Source organism: Maniola jurtina, chromosome 28 (genome assembly GCF_905333055.1).
Source record: "Maniola jurtina chromosome 28, ilManJurt1.1, whole genome shotgun sequence".
Lineage (NCBI taxonomy): Eukaryota > Metazoa > Arthropoda > Insecta > Lepidoptera > Nymphalidae > Maniola > Maniola jurtina.
Genome location: NC_060056.1, coordinates 6614986 through 6631503, shown reverse-complemented (window position 1 = coordinate 6631503; position 16518 = coordinate 6614986). Strand labels below are relative to the sequence as shown.

At 37.7% G+C, this 16518-nt stretch overlaps 1 protein-coding gene across 2 annotated transcripts in view; it reads right to left on the bottom strand.

Moving 5' to 3' along the window:
• Positions 1–16518, bottom strand: part of LOC123879387 (calsenilin-like) — a 50613-nt gene that overhangs the window by 19576 nt on the left and 14519 nt on the right. The window contains exons 2-3 of one of the 2 annotated variants that reach the window (XM_045927045.1): positions 12490–12499; positions 9771–9870 (exon numbers count right to left, since the gene is read on the bottom strand). In XM_045927045.1, the coding sequence (XP_045783001.1) occupies positions 9771–9780 (10 nt within the window). In that variant the 5' untranslated portion in view covers positions 9781–9870; positions 12490–12499. Of the gene's footprint in view, positions 1–9770; positions 9871–12489; positions 12500–16518 lie in introns of those variants that run through there. The other variant, XM_045927047.1, reaches the window with a different exon arrangement.

Genomic DNA, 16518 nt, shown 5'->3' with positions numbered 1-16518 from the left:
CAGCGAGACCGACATTTCACTCAAAGCTACTTTTGTCCGAATTGCAATTAGTAGTTTTGAGCGATAAGAGTTCTGTAACATAGACAAGGCTGTGTAACCGTAAAAGGTAAAGTTACAATAACAATTGTACAAAGGCAGCCCACGTACAACGTGCAGGTTAGTAGTTAACTGGCACTTGACGCCGGGAACTGGTTTTTATTTGCTTTGTTCTTTCACGAGCGCTGAAATACGTGAGCGCTCGTTCAGAGCGGGACGGAGCGAGCTATGAGAGCCGAGCGAGCGAGAGGCTAGAACAAAAATAAAAATATATAAATTGCACAGTTAAAACTACGATTGCTCTCCAAAAACTCAGCCGAAAATCCAATTTCAATACTCTATAATCACTTGCCAAAAGATATTATAGCGACGATTGGGATTCCTTCTTTTGCGACAAAATTAATGAAATTTTAATAGAAAAAAGTTATTACTCTAACAATGGTAATTTAACTGACAAGATATTACAAATGAATTATTACTTTCTTAATAATATATATTATTTAAATGACAACATGGTATACATGTTATTGTATTATTGCATGCCGTAAGGTAGAACTTAGCAGAACCTAACCTATTTTAAAGAATAGTGTTAAGATCTATAAACTAACCCAAATTCGCATTAAAAAAAATTGAATTGAATTGAAATAACTTTAAAGAACTAAAAAGAGTTTTTCACTTTTGAAAATGGCGCCACACAGCCGCCATATTGATTTATAAAAAAAATTATAGCCAAATATCACTCGGAATAGTGTAAGGATTGTGATGTAAGACCATAGCGTTTCTTGTAGCATCTGAGTGAATTAAGGTAAGATCTTCCAAGATAAAAAGTAACCTATATCATTAGTAGCTAGGGTAGTGAAACCGCTTCAGCTTGCAACTTGAACTCAAAAAAAGCTCCCCGCGCTGCATCAGTGACGTGTGAGCGACACACAAACACACAAACACACAAACACATAATGATATCGCTTGCAGCGACACAGTGTCACCCCACACTGTGTCGCGCTGTGTTTGACTTACTTTTACTTTTGGAGGTGGCCTTGGGAAGAGAACTGTATAGCTTTCGTTGATGACAATTATTTTTGGCTTGTTTTTAGGGTTCCGTATCTCAAAAGGAAAAATGGAACCCTTATAGGTTCACTCTGTTGTCTGTTTGTCTGTCCGTCTGTCCTGTCTGTCAAGAATACCAAGCGGGGTATCATTATGAAAGGGATTTACCTGTACTCGTACATTCTAAAACAGATCTTTATTTATTTTTATGCATAATAGTTTTTGATTTATCGTGCAAAATGTCAAAAAAATACGAAACCTCTCTGCGAAATTCGCACTTGGCCGGTTTTTTTATTCGAATGCAGCAGGGTTGTGTAAAAGTTTAGCTGTAGATACCTACATCTTAAATTCTTTAATATGCTAAGCTTGGAGAGACCGCGGCTGTGGAAGTCCCTACAAGAGACCTATACGTCATAAATCATTAATTTTTCATAATAAATTCTGTAAAAACTTAAATTATTTTTAATTTTTAATGTTTGTGATTATTGAAGTCGGTTTTGTTTTGAAACTTTTTAATGAAACCGTACATCGCTGGTGGCCTCGTGTCAACGGTCAGCGCAAGTCACGAGTCGTTGTTGTCCTCATCTCTTGTTTGTAGAGCGCTTTGTGTCGCCTCTACGCGCCTCTACGCTCCGCGCCGCCCGCCCGCCCCCGCCCCGCCCCGCCCGCCCCCGCCCCCGCGGCGACGCGCCGCCATCAAAGCGACACCACAGACATAAAAACATACAGCTACTGTCAATCCTGACAAGACACAGCGTTCATCTTGTTGACCCGACTACGACAAAGCCCAAAGAAAGGGCTATTTTATCAACATTTGTGTTATTTTGGCCACACGGATTTAGTCGCCGACGAAATAATTACCCTTTTAAAATCACCTAATTAATCCATATAAAACTGTCATAATACTGACAAATCCATATAAATATTATAAATACATATAAAAATGTGTCTGTCTGTCTGTCTGCTAGTTTTCACGGAACATCTGTTTAACGGATGGGCACAAAGTTAACTTAAATCCCAGGGATGGACATGGGCTACTTTTCCAGGAAAATAAAAGAGTTCCCACGCTAACAATTTTATATACAGGTGTTACGGTATTGTATTAGTCTGTGTAATATCCTAACGTCATCTGTCACTTGTCACATACTTGTCACTTGTCACCTATCGCTGTCTTGATACAATGTCTGTCTGTGTCGTGTGAATGGAAATAAAATCAAATCCAAGAGCATCCATCTTTTATTTCCACCACCATTATATTTGTATTGTATTGGTGGTACCATTTTGGTACCACCAATACATATATGGTCATAACATAACAGTGGAGACAGACCACAAACCTCTCATAACTCTTTTCAAAAAAGCTCTATATGACATTCCCCCAAGATTGCAAAGAATCATGCTTAGATTGCAGCCGTATGATCTAACTGTTGTATACAAGCCTGGTCGTTACTTATATATTGCAGATACTTTGTCTAGAGCAGCATTAAGTGAAACTTGTTTGTCAGAAGTTGATCAAGATATAGATTTACATGTTAATATAATAATGTCTAATTTGTCAGTCAGTCCAGAGAAATTAAAAGAAATTCAAGAGTCTACAGTCCAAGATCAAACATTAAGTCAAATAATTCAATATTGTCACAACGGATGGCCTGAACATAAGCGTTCAGTTAGTCAGTCAGTCAAATCTTATTATAGTCTCAAAGATCAAATATATGTCATTGATAACGTTGTCTTCAAATCTAACTGCATTATAATCCCAGAGTCAATGAGAGAGTATATATTAAAACTAATTCATTCTGCCCATCAAGGTATAAACAGCTCAATCCGTCTAGCAAAAACTACAGTCTTTTGGCCAAATATGCAAAATGATATAGAAAAATATATAGGTCAATGTAACATTTGTCTATCTTACCGTCGAAATAATAGTAAAGAACCAATTATGCAACATGAGTATGAAAACATACCATGGTACAAAATTGGTATAGATATTTTTGAATTTGAACGAACTAAATACTTAATGGTAGTTGACTATTATTCAAAGTATATAGAACTTGCCAAGTTAACATCAGGCTATTCAGCTAGCCAAGTAATTACACATTTAAAGTCAATATTGGCCCGTCATGGAATTTGCAGGATTGCAATAACAGACAATGGCCCCCCGTTTAATAGCAAAGAGTTTAAGTTATTCACTCAAGAATGGGACATAGAACACATAACTTCTAGTCCATACTTAAGTAGGTCAAATGGTTTAGTTGAAAGGACTATTGGAACTATAAAAAATATGTTAATTAAGTGTAAAACTGACAAATCTGATATGTATTTAGCATTACTTTTGTACAGAAATACCCCTAAACAAAGTCAATATTCACCAGCAGAGCTGTGTATGTCTAGACAACTGCGTACAGTAGTTCCTACTGGAAAAGAAAACTTGCTACCTAAGCTTTGTGATATGAATAAAATAAAGAAATTAAATGAAAAACAAAAGTCATACACAAAATTTTATTATAATAAACATACAAAAAATTCTTAAACCATTACATGTAGGTGATAAAATCTTATTTAAACACAAACCTGAACACAAAAAATGGGTTCCTGGAGTTATTATCCAGATAGGTCCTGAACCTAGAAGTTATCTAATAAATAGTGAACTAGGACAGTTTAGGAGAAACCGTCAGTTTATCATTAAACAGTCAGTACACACATAATATCATTTTCCACAGCACACAACACAGTCAGTATACCTATAAAGATGTAAACAAAATGAAATTGTTATTTGTTAGTAAGTTTGTTAGTATTTCAATTATTTAAAGATGTAAACAAAATGTTAGTATTTAAATTATTTTTCAGGAAAGGTAAAGGTTCAAAAAACAAATGTCAATTTTAGTAGTAGTCTGTCAATGTATCGAGAAAGGCAAAGGTTGTAAACCATGCAGCCTGGATAGTCATAAGTGATTTTCTTGTGGTGTTATAATAAATAATGTTGTACTTGTACTATGTATATACTTGTGTTTATAAAATATAAAAAATCTGTCGTTGTCATAATAATAAAATTGTTAACAGTTAGTACCTAGTGTTAAAAAAAAAAAAAAAAAAAAAGGGAGATGTTACGGTATTGTATTAGTCTGTGTAATATCCTAACGTCATCTGTCACTTGTCACATACTTGTCACTTGTCACCTATCGCTGTCTTGATACAATGTCTGTCTGTGTCGTGTGAATGGAAATAAAATCAAATCCAAGAGCATCCATCTTTTATTTGTAACACACCAATGAAATAACAGGTTTCTCTATAACAATATTAGTATTATTCTATGTTAGCATAGTAGACATTCACTAAGAAAAGAATCTCCGGAATGTCACCCCCCACCCCACGTATCCACGAGTAACAGTTCAATTTAAGCTGAGTACCTACCTATTAGTTGAGATTGCGATCTCGTACAAGTAGGTATAAGTGCAGTGTGATGGCGTCATTAGCAACTCGCAGTCAGCGAGGGAAATGCTTTGTTTCACAACACAGCGTGTGTGTAAGAATGAGCCTGTTTTCCGTCACCGTTAAAGCAAGTGATGTTTAATTGCTCACAACACACGCGCAGTAACTCTGAAAAGTTAGCAGTGCGTATTGCAGATCGAACACTTGTGGCACTGAAATGAGTTTATTTAATTATTATTGATGTAGGAAGCATGCACCACCTACGACAATGTCAACCCTCTTCCACACCTCTACGAAGCAGAAAGCAGATGCAACTAAGAACAGCCGGGAAGAAACCCTGTAATTAGGTACTCTTTGAAAAAATGGAAATATGCAATGCGTGAGCAATGTAACTAAGTATGTATCACCCTACTTGATGCTTGCGACCTCGTTCGCGTGGATACTAATTGATTTTCCGGGATAAAAAGTAGCTTATGTGTCAATTCAGGATATAATTCATCTCCACTCTTCAGCCAAATCCGTCCAGTAGTTTTTGAGTGAAAGAGTAACAAACGTACACACATATATTGCACATACATACACGCAAACTTTCGCCTTTATTATATTATTCGTGTGATTTGTTTATTGCTTATAAATATTATTACTTAATGCTCTTTGGGAAAGAAATTATCATAATAAGTAGGTACATGGATGTATAAATACTGGTGAGTAATGCGGTCGCAATGTCACTAATCGCCTCGCCATTAGGCAGGAAACGTTTTGTTTTGGAAAAGAGCATGTTTCCGCGACTCGTGTGTAAAGTGATCCATTAACATCGTTAGCTGTATGCAGCGTGTGACGTCACTACCCACAAGCACGACGCGGCGCCGCGCATAAGTAATTATCAACACACGATATTTTGATTGTATCACTCATTCGTTTTTAAGGTTTCCACCTCCCTGGCGCAGTGACATGCGCTGTGGTCAGTGGTCTTATGAGCGGGAGGTCCCGAGTTCGATTCCCGGCAGGCGTTTAGAATTTTATTAGCAATATTTAATAATCATAGGTGGGAGGCTTCGGCCGTGGCTACTATCACCCCAATGGCAAAGCCATGCCGCCATGCGATTTAGGGTTCCGGTACGATGCCGTATAGAAACCAAAGGAGTAGGTATGGGCTTAGAAAGTTGCCATACCCTTCCAGGTTAGCACGCTTCCATCTTAGACCGCATCATCACTTACTATCAAGTGAGATCGTAGTCAAGGGTATGCGAATAAAAAAAAAAGTTTCTGTACCAAAAGGGTAAAACGCAACTCCATTAATGTCACGCTGCTGTCTGTTCGTTCGCGTATCTCTAGCTCGTACACGAGATCGGTTCAAAACCTGATATTAGGTATTTGCTAAAATGTTGTCCGAAAACTAAAAATTGAATTAGATACTTTAGAAATTCATTTAGGTAATATCTTTTTCAAAGGACTTCCCATGCATGAAAAAGGAGCCGGAACAAAATGTTTTTGTTACCCTGTGTGGGGCGCCATCGTCTACACCCTCGACGAACACATCGGGTAGAGTAGGCAGTTCCTCTCTTCGCAGAATACGCTCGACCCACCCTCAGTGTATCAGAGCTACGTGTGATGGTGATACAGTCAGCGACAAGGCTCGGTTTGCACCCGTCCATAACCGCTTGCAGTGGCGGGTGCTAACCTAGCTGTGTTGCTGTTTGTACAATAGAGCTGCGCCGTAGCATGCCCCGCGGCGAGCGAGCGCGCCCGCATGCGACGTGACCAGCATGCGGGAGACATGCCCGCTCTGTTGTGCATTCTGACATGCTCACGTTTGCATGCCTACGCTTTTTGCTTACATTTAAATAAATTCAAATAGGTAACATGCAAAATACCAGCATGTACAAAAAACCGGTCAGGTGCGAGTCAGGCCTCCCTTTTTTAGAGTTCCGCACATAATAATTATGAACTTCATACTTTGAGTGTATGAAATATTTCTTTTGCGAGCTAGAACATCCCACTAAACCGTGAAAGAGAAAACCCAAAAAATGTTCGTTTGTTTTGGTCGCAACTTACAAACTATTTTATAAATCGTTGTTTTCAGTACCTATTTGTTGATTAAATACATTATATGGTACTTATTATACCAATTCATATTCCTATTATAGTTTTTGAGATAGCCCCCGTCACAAAAATGGTCTAAAATGGACAACTTTGACGGCCTCCGTTTCCTTATTTTTTAAGATAAAAAGAAATAACAAACACATTCGTACTGAACTCAATGAGCTCTAAACAATAATACCCTACATGCTAGAACAAGAATAAAAAAACTTTTTTCGGTCCCTTTTTCATGTATGGGAGCCTCTGAAAAATAATTTACCTGAATTTCTAATTCAATATTTGGTTTCGGGTCAATGTCCTACATCAAATACCTAAGTGTCAGGTTTGCAACTCATTTAGTGACCTGTGACATTTTCGGACAGTTAGACAGATAGTCGGATGGACAGACAGACAGACAGACAGCAGAGTGACATTAATAGGGCTCCGCTGTGTACGGAACCCTAAAAAGTGCATATAAATTTAATGTCATGTAGAGAAAAAGCTGTGATAGCCTCGTGGTTAGAACGTCCGGTTCCTAATCGGAGGTCGGGGGTTCGATCCCGGGCACGCACCTCTAACTTTTCACTTATGTGCGTTTGAAGCAATTAAATGTCACTTGCTTTAACGGTGAAGGAAAACATCGTGAGGAAACCTGCATGCCTGAGAGTTCTCCATGTACTCAAAGGTGTGTGAAGTCTGCCAATCCGCATTGGACCAGCGTGGCAGACTATGGCCTAAATCCATCTCATTCTGAGAAGAGACCCGTGCTCAGTAGTGGGGCGGCAATGGGTTGAATAATCATCAGAGAAAAAGTCTACAGGGAGGATTTAAACGTAAATGTTTGGGTTGAAGCCAACGATACAGTAATATTTATGTTATAGTTGTATTGCTAACTGCTAACCACAGACAGACAAGCAACACTCCGTCCCCGGGGAACGACAGCTTACATCGAGGGAACTTCGTGGGAGCGACTTGAGTTGTTTGTTGTTTGCTATTCTTCTTCTTTTTATTTTTACTATATAAAAATAAGTCGGGTTTTCCTTCCTGACGCTATAACTCCATAACGCACGAACCGATTTCCACGGTTTTGCATTCGTTGGAAAGGTCTCGGGCTCCGTGTGGTTTATAGCAAAGAAAATTCAGGAAAAATTTCAAGAGAAAAGCGTGAAAATATTTTTTTAAAGCATGTAATACAAACCAATATTTTAAGTAGATGGCGCCGGTGCGTGATACATTGTTTGACAGCTAATCATTGTACTCTGCTCAGTTAATTTCATGTGACAAATTTTTCCTTTTCAAATATAAAACAAAAAAAAATTTTTCTTCTTCTTTTAATCACCAAACGAAATGTTACATAAAACGAAGCCATCTGGTGGCGAAACGGAGTTCGCCGGGTTTGCTAGTTTATTGATATAAAGAAATAGGTTTTTTGCGCTTCTACAATAAAATATATAATGTTAAGTTTATAGTTTTGTTTTCTTTTCTTTTCAAGCTAGCTTTTGAAGAAGCAATGTTGCCAGCGTCCAGCGGTGTAAATGTCTAAATGGTTTAACGTCGCCCTCGTTTGAAAAATACAACATTATACGTCTCATAATACTTCAAAAAGTAGCATTGTTAACCGACTTCAATAAAAGGAGGAGGTTCTCAATTCGTCGGAATCTTTTTTTTTCAGATCTTATTTGGCGAGAGTGAGGTGTAATTGTCTCTGGGACGAGTATTTTGATGAGCGAGCCAGAGGGAAAGGCAGCTGGTACAGGACGATGCAGTCAAAACCTTGGACGTTTTGTTGGTTGGTTGACGAAGCGACGTATAAGTCACTAAGTGACTAAGCTTCTAAATGGCTTATAAATAGAAACAAGTGTAAATTAAAAATTTATAACACCCACGACAAGTGAAGGTTACAGTAACTAGAAAAGAGCTGATAACTTTCAAACGGCTGAACCGTTTTTTTGGATTATAGCAAAGAACACTCTTGATCAAGAAACCTTTCAAATAAAATAAAACTAAATTAAAATCGGTTCATTAGATTAGGAGCTACGTTGCCACAGACAGATACACTGATACATAGATACACACGTCAAACTAATAACATCCCTCCTTTTGAGTCGGGGGTTAATAAAAAAGCTAGATGGACAGACGGACGAATCTGCGGATAATTAGCATGGACAGTACATACATATATCACACTAATATTATAAAGGGGAAAGTTTGTGTGTGTGTGTGTGTGTGTGTGTGTGTGTGTGTGTATGTTTGTTACTCCTTCACGCTAAAACTACTGGACGGATTGAGCTGAAATTTAGAATGGAGATAGATTATACTCTGGATTAGCACATAGGCTACTTTTTATCCCGGAAAATCAAAGAGTTCCCACGGGATTTGTAAAAAAACTACATCCACGCGAACGAAGTCGCGGGCATCAGCTAGTGTATAATATAATAGTTTTCAGAGCTATTCGTAATAGCTCATAAATATGAAGTAGATGTAATTACGATGTGTTTGCTTTGACCCGCGCGCTCACGAGCCTTGAGCATGTTGTGTTAATCCTATGCCCACTACCCCGCTACCCGCTACCCCGCTACCCCGCTACCCCGCTACCGCACCGCCGGGTAGCGGGAGCGGGTAGCGGTACCTTCCGCCTCTAACGAGAGGATAATCCGTTTCGGGCTAACTACAGCTGCCCATATTAAATCACACTAGATAATAACTCTTACGCGAAACGCACACCCATATGTTTAAAAGTAATTTGAATTGTTATCAAAAAAGGTGCTGCAACAGAGTTTCATATTGAACTCTAAAAGTGTGCCATACGAATATTAAAGTAATTAATTTTATCAAATCTTTCAATTTTTCATTTCGAATTTTCGCCCATTTTGTCGTGGGCTTTTAAATTTTAGTCAATTTGGAATTCTTATAAGCAACAATGCTTATAAGAACTGCAACTCATATAAATCAGTTCATCATAATATGAGAAAAGTCCTGACTGACTGACTGACTCATCAACGCCGCGCAAACCCTTGGACCCACAGAAAGCTGAAATTCACACAGAGGTACCCTCTATAATATAGACTAGGAATAAACCCGGACTTTCGAAATTCCCTCTAAGTAGGGAATAAAGAGTATTTATAAGGGAATAGAGAGGAAACTGTGAGTGGTCGCAGTAAACTAAGCTAACAACTTACCCACACTCATAGTGGAGCTATCCGAAGTGCGATGTTCGATGTGCGATGAACACTATAACAATATCTTTCTTGGTTTTCACTCACTGTTCACTGTACATTACTATATAAAAATAAGTCGGGTTTTCCTTCCTGACGCTATAACTCCATAACGCACGAACCGATTTCCACGGTTTTGCATTCGTTGGAAAGGTCTCGGGCTCCGTGTGGTTTATAGCAAAGAAAATTCAGGAAAAATTTCAAGAGAAAAGCGTGAAAATATTTTTTTAAAGCATGTAATACAAACCAATATTTTAAGTAGATGGCGCCGGTGCGTGATACATTGTTTGACAGCTAATCATTGTACTCTGCTCAGTTAATTTCATGTGACAAATTTTTCCTTTTCAAATATAAAACAAAAAAAAATTTTTCTTCTTCTTTTAATCACCAAACGAAATGTTACATAAAACGAAGCCATCTGGTGGCGAAACGGAGTTCGCCGGGTTTGCTAGTTTATTGATATAAAGAAATAGGTTTTTTGCGCTTCTACAATAAAATATATAATGTTAAGTTTATAGTTTTGTTTTCTTTTCTTTTCAAGCTAGCTTTTGAAGAAGCAATGTTGCCAGCGTCCAGCGGTGTAAATGTCTAAATGGTTTAACGTCGCCCTCGTTTGAAAAATACAACATTATACGTCTCATAATACTTCAAAAAGTAGCATTGTTAACCGACTTCAATAAAAGGAGGAGGTTCTCAATTCGTCGGAATCTTTTTTTTTCAGATCTTATTTGGCGAGAGTGAGGTGTAATTGTCTCTGGGACGAGTATTTTGATGAGCGAGCCAGAGGGAAAGGCAGCTGGTACAGGACGATGCAGTCAAAACCTTGGACGTTTTGTTGGTTGGTTGACGAAGCGACGTATAAGTCACTAAGTGACTAAGCTTCTAAATGGCTTATAAATAGAAACAAGTGTAAATTAAAAATTTATAACACCCACGACAAGTGAAGGTTACAGTAACTAGAAAAGAGCTGATAACTTTCAAACGGCTGAACCGTTTTTTTGGATTATAGCAAAGAACACTCTTGATCAAGAAACCTTTCAAATAAAATAAAACTAAATTAAAATCGGTTCATTAGATTAGGAGCTACGTTGCCACAGACAGATACACTGATACATAGATACACACGTCAAACTAATAACATCCCTCCTTTTGAGTCGGGGGTTAATAAAAAAGCTAGATGGACAGACGGACGAATCTGCGGATAATTAGCATGGACAGTACATACATATATCACACTAATATTATAAAGGGGAAAGTTTGTGTGTGTGTGTGTGTGTGTGTGTGTGTGTGTGTGTATGTTTGTTACTCCTTCACGCTAAAACTACTGGACGGATTGAGCTGAAATTTAGAATGGAGATAGATTATACTCTGGATTAGCACATAGGCTACTTTTTATCCCGGAAAATCAAAGAGTTCCCACGGGATTTGTAAAAAAACTACATCCACGCGAACGAAGTCGCGGGCATCAGCTAGTGTATAATATAATAGTTTTCAGAGCTATTCGTAATAGCTCATAAATATGAAGTAGATGTAATTACGATGTGTTTGCTTTGACCCGCGCGCTCACGAGCCTTGAGCATGTTGTGTTAATCCTATGCCCACTACCCCGCTACCCGCTACCCCGCTACCCCGCTACCCCGCTACCGCACCGCCGGGTAGCGGGAGCGGGTAGCGGTACCTTCCGCCTCTAACGAGAGGATAATCCGTTTCGGGCTAACTACAGCTGCCCATATTAAATCACACTAGATAATAACTCTTACGCGAAACGCACACCCATATGTTTAAAAGTAATTTGAATTGTTATCAAAAAAGGTGCTGCAACAGAGTTTCATATTGAACTCTAAAAGTGTGCCATACGAATATTAAAGTAATTAATTTTATCAAATCTTTCAATTTTTCATTTCGAATTTTCGCCCATTTTGTCGTGGGCTTTTAAATTTTAGTCAATTTGGAATTCTTATAAGCAACAATGCTTATAAGAACTGCAACTCATATAAATCAGTTCATCATAATATGAGAAAAGTCCTGACTGACTGACTGACTCATCAACGCCGCGCAAACCCTTGGACCCACAGAAAGCTGAAATTCACACAGAGGTACCCTCTATAATATAGACTAGGAATAAACCCGGACTTTCGAAATTCCCTCTAAGTAGGGAATAAAGAGTATTTATAAGGGAATAGAGAGGAAACTGTGAGTGGTCGCAGTAAACTAAGCTAACAACTTACCCACACTCATAGTGGAGCTATCCGAAGTGCGATGTTCGATGTGCGATGAACACTATAACAATATCTTTCTTGGTTTTCACTCACTGTTCACTGTACATTAATTTTTTTTACTGCGAATCATGCATAAAATATTGTAATAATAAATAAATTAGGTATAAGAATTCTATAAGTATAAATGAATGAAAGAAAAACATAAAACAATAAGATTTTTAAAAACAAAAAATAAAAATTGCATCATTTGTAGTGTAGAGCCGCATTAACTTTTTAATAGACACAACTAAAAGCAAACCCATTGGACCGAGTAATATAGTTTAGTAGTAGGTTTTGGAGTAACAAGGGAACATATTAACATACAAAAAGTACTAAATCATGATGATTTCCCCGATGCGGTGGGGAGCGCTAACATCTTATACGTGAGAGATCGCGAGTATCGACACCAGCAATTAGAGAATCACAATTTTTTTACTCGACTGCGGCAAAGCCAAAAGGATGGATTATGATTTTAGCAGTTTGTGTATGTGTGTATATTTGTATCCAGATTCTGTGTGTTCCCCCGTAGCGCCTGGGCGGATTTTGATGAATGAGGTGGCAATTGATTCATTGGAAACGCCCGGGTGACATTATACTACATTTTAAACGAAAAAAATTTACCTAACGGATGCTACATCAAAAAAGTGGGGGTCTCTAAAAATTTTTTTTACTGTTGTATCGAGTAGCATGTTAAATGAAAGAGGAGAAAATTCTGAGTTCATGAATATAAATGTTCTACAATATTAAAATATACCAAGCGACAGAAAAACAATTTTACTATAATATTTCAGCGTTTATTAAGACGATCGCAGTCGGGTTTCAGTTTTCAACTTTTTTTCAGATACAAGTTAGCCTTTGATTGATATACGTGGTAATGCAGTTTAAGACAGAAGCGTGCTACCCAAGGGGTATGGTTCACTTGACCCAGAAGCGACGATAGAAGTTAATTTTTGTTACTTAGACTAACGAGAGTCAATAGAGCTGGTGTATCCCGGACACATTTTCCCGCGTCCCGGCGCAGCGGGAGGGGGGGGGGGGAAGGGGGAGGATACAGAAGCGCGTATTGCTTCCGAAGCAGTTTCGCAGCTACGATCCCACACACGGACGGAACGAGTGTGCGATGGTGTGAAACGATTTATTGTTTCCATTCATACAGTAGAATAGAAGCCATTACATTGTTCTGTAACAATAGGATTTTAAAAACCGGCCAAGTGCGAGTCAGACTCGCGCACTGAAGGTTCCGTACTCGGGTATTTTTTCCAACATTTTGCACGATAAATCAAAAACTATTATACATAAATGTTGTATTAGTTTGTTGTTTAGTATGTTGTATTTATTATGTAATACTTGTATTTAGATATTAATTGCTTAGTTGATTTCTGCCATATTAGAAAATATTACAATAAAATTTTTTTTCTTACACGTTATACATAAAAATAAATTAAAATCTGTTTTAGAATGGACTAGTAAAGCCCTTTCATATGATACTCCACTTCGTATAGTTATCTTACTTAGAAAATTTAAAATACTCATTTTGTTCACGCACAGATTTTTTTGTGATGTAGGTGATTCTAGGTCAACGGGAAGTACCCTGTAGGTTTTCTTGATAAACACGACGGAAGGACGGACGGACAGACAGACAGACAGCAAAGTGATCCTATAAGGGTTCCGTTTTTCCTTTTGAGGTACGGAATCCTAAAAATAGTAAAATAAGTAAATAAAAGTCTTTCTTTCTTTTCTTTCTATGTGATCAAATCAGATCGATGGAGCCACTCTCTGTCTATTTAAACTTCTTCAACCCGAAATGAAACCCAATCCATTCCCAATTAATTGGCGAGTGGATTAATCAGATTGGTACTGCGGGCTGCGACACTCGGTGTAACGTTTAATTAAATTCTATTTCACTTCAATCGTTTAATTAAAGACTTTATTTATTTTATGAGCTGCCCTGTACCTTGCACAAATGTTACTAGCTAATACTACGCCCTGGAGTTATACAGGGTGATGCAAAAAGATGTTGTATTCAAGTTTATTATGTCTGGCGGGAGGCTTCGGCCGTGGCTAGTTACCACCCTGCAGGCAGAGTCGTGCCGCCAAGCGGTTAAGCGTTCTGGTACAATGCCGTGTAGAAACCAAAGCGGCGTGGACCTTACAATGCACAACCGCAAAGTAACATCTGCTTCTTCTATACAGTATTTACAAGTGTAAATTAAAAATTTATAACACCCCCGACAAGTGAAGGCTAGGTACGAGCGATGCAAGCTATCCCTGTTAGGTTTAAAGAGTTTATTTTCTCAAAAAGAAAAGTTCACTTATATGAGAACAATTCTAAAAATGATTGTAGAAGAAATAGATGAAAAAAACTATTTTGACCTAATAATTATGTCAACAAGTGTAAATTAAAAATTTATAACACCCCCGACAAGTGAAGGTTACAGTAACTAGAAAAGAGCTGATAACTTTCAAACGGCTGAACCAATTTATTGGATTATAGCTAAGAACACTCTCGATCAAGCCACCTTTCAAACAAAAAAAAAACTAAATTAAAATCGTATCATTCGTTTAGGCACTACAATGCCACAGACAGATACACAGATACACAGATACGCACGTCAAACTTATAACACCTCTCTTTTTGGGTCGGGGGTTAAAAATTGGCTCGCAATTAACGAACTTAATTTCTTAGGTATTTATGTGCCAATAAATATGTGGCGATGTGTTTATTTGGCGCGGGCTTATCGCGGTATCGGTGCTTACCCACCAGCGGGTAGCTACCCCCGGGGTACGGGGTACGGGGTACGGGGTGCGGGGTAGAGGGTAGAGGCATGTCTGGCATACAACCAAACCTATGCGATTCCCGCCACCAAGCTGGTTGGGATGACTTATACTGATCATTATTAAAACCGTTTACAACTTAACGGCCGAATTCAAATCAATGTATCTATGATCTGTAGATACATTACTTAGCATTTTTATTGTTTGACAAAGACTATAGTTTTTTTTTACTTTTGTTAGAAAACTTATCAACAGACAACAAACTAGTTGAATACATATATTAGTCGTTTTATTTCATTTTTAACCCAGTACCTTTGATTAAGCAAATTAATATAAAGTGACCACAGATTGGATGTAGTTGTATATTTTTGCTCACTGTGTACGGCAGGTTACAATAGTACTACTATTTGTTATTTACCCACAATTATTTTGCTAAATAAATATGCTTATTATAATTACTCATATTATAAATACAAAAATGTGTTAGTGTTTTGATTTATTGGTTCGTCAGTTTGTCCTTCAATCACGTTGCAACGGGACAACGGGTCGACGTGATATTTTGCATGGGTAGAGTTAAAGACCAGGAAAGTGATATAGGCTACTTTTTATCTCTTGAAAATGGAAGAGTTCCCACGGGAATTTTAAGAACCTAAATCCATGCGAGCGGAGTCGCGGACATCAGGTAGTTTTTCTATTGCTTCGATCGAGTAGGAAACTACTAGTTATTTCATAAAGTAGAGTTACAATATTTCGTCGTTATTATAGTTGTAAATTTTGCGGCTATCTCCATCGACTGACAATTTTTTAAAACCTAACAGACTCGGAATGCATAAAATTTAATAACATTTGTTTTATTTGGAATGTATCAAACATGCCGAACAAAGGTTTGTGTTAGCGAAGGTATTTGTTTTGCAATATTCCAGCAAGCGTTTATAATTACACTATACGCCGCGTGTATCCAATATCAAAGCTTTAATTATTCATTCCGTTAATTATTTACTAGCTGTTTGTTACATGCCATTTCATCCGCATGAATCAATAAATAACGGTTTATTGAATAAATAATTATAATCATAGACAATTTGATTTATCAAAATATAAACCGAAGTCGTAGCAAACTCGTATTTATGCACTCGGCGTAGCACATCTACGAATGACGTAGCGCGACTACACCAGTTGTTAGAATAAATCCATCAATACTAAATATTATAAATGCAAAAGTGCGTCTGTCTGTCTGTCTGTGTGCTCGCTTTTCACGGTCCAACAGTTAAACCGATTTTGATGAAATTTAAAAAACCGTAAATCCACGTGAACGAAGTCGCGGGCATCATCTAGTATATTTTAAAAATAAAATATAGTTTTAATCAATTAAACTTTTACAAGTACCTACTTTGGATTCACCAAAGCATCTACCACTGGTTCGGAATGCCTTTCCTACCGAGAAGAGCCAGCAGGAAACTCTTCGGCGGTTGCTTTTTTCAAAGATTTGAGATTAGATGAGTACAATAAACGAAGAATAAAGATTCACAACAGACGTTTTGGATGAAGAGCTAAAAGTGTGAAAAAACTGGTCAACTGCTCTAAGAAACACACTATGTACTACTAATTTTTTTTTATTTGCATGGCAGCCGTTGTGATATTTGTCATCTTGATTTTTTATTATTTGTTGTTCTAGCGAC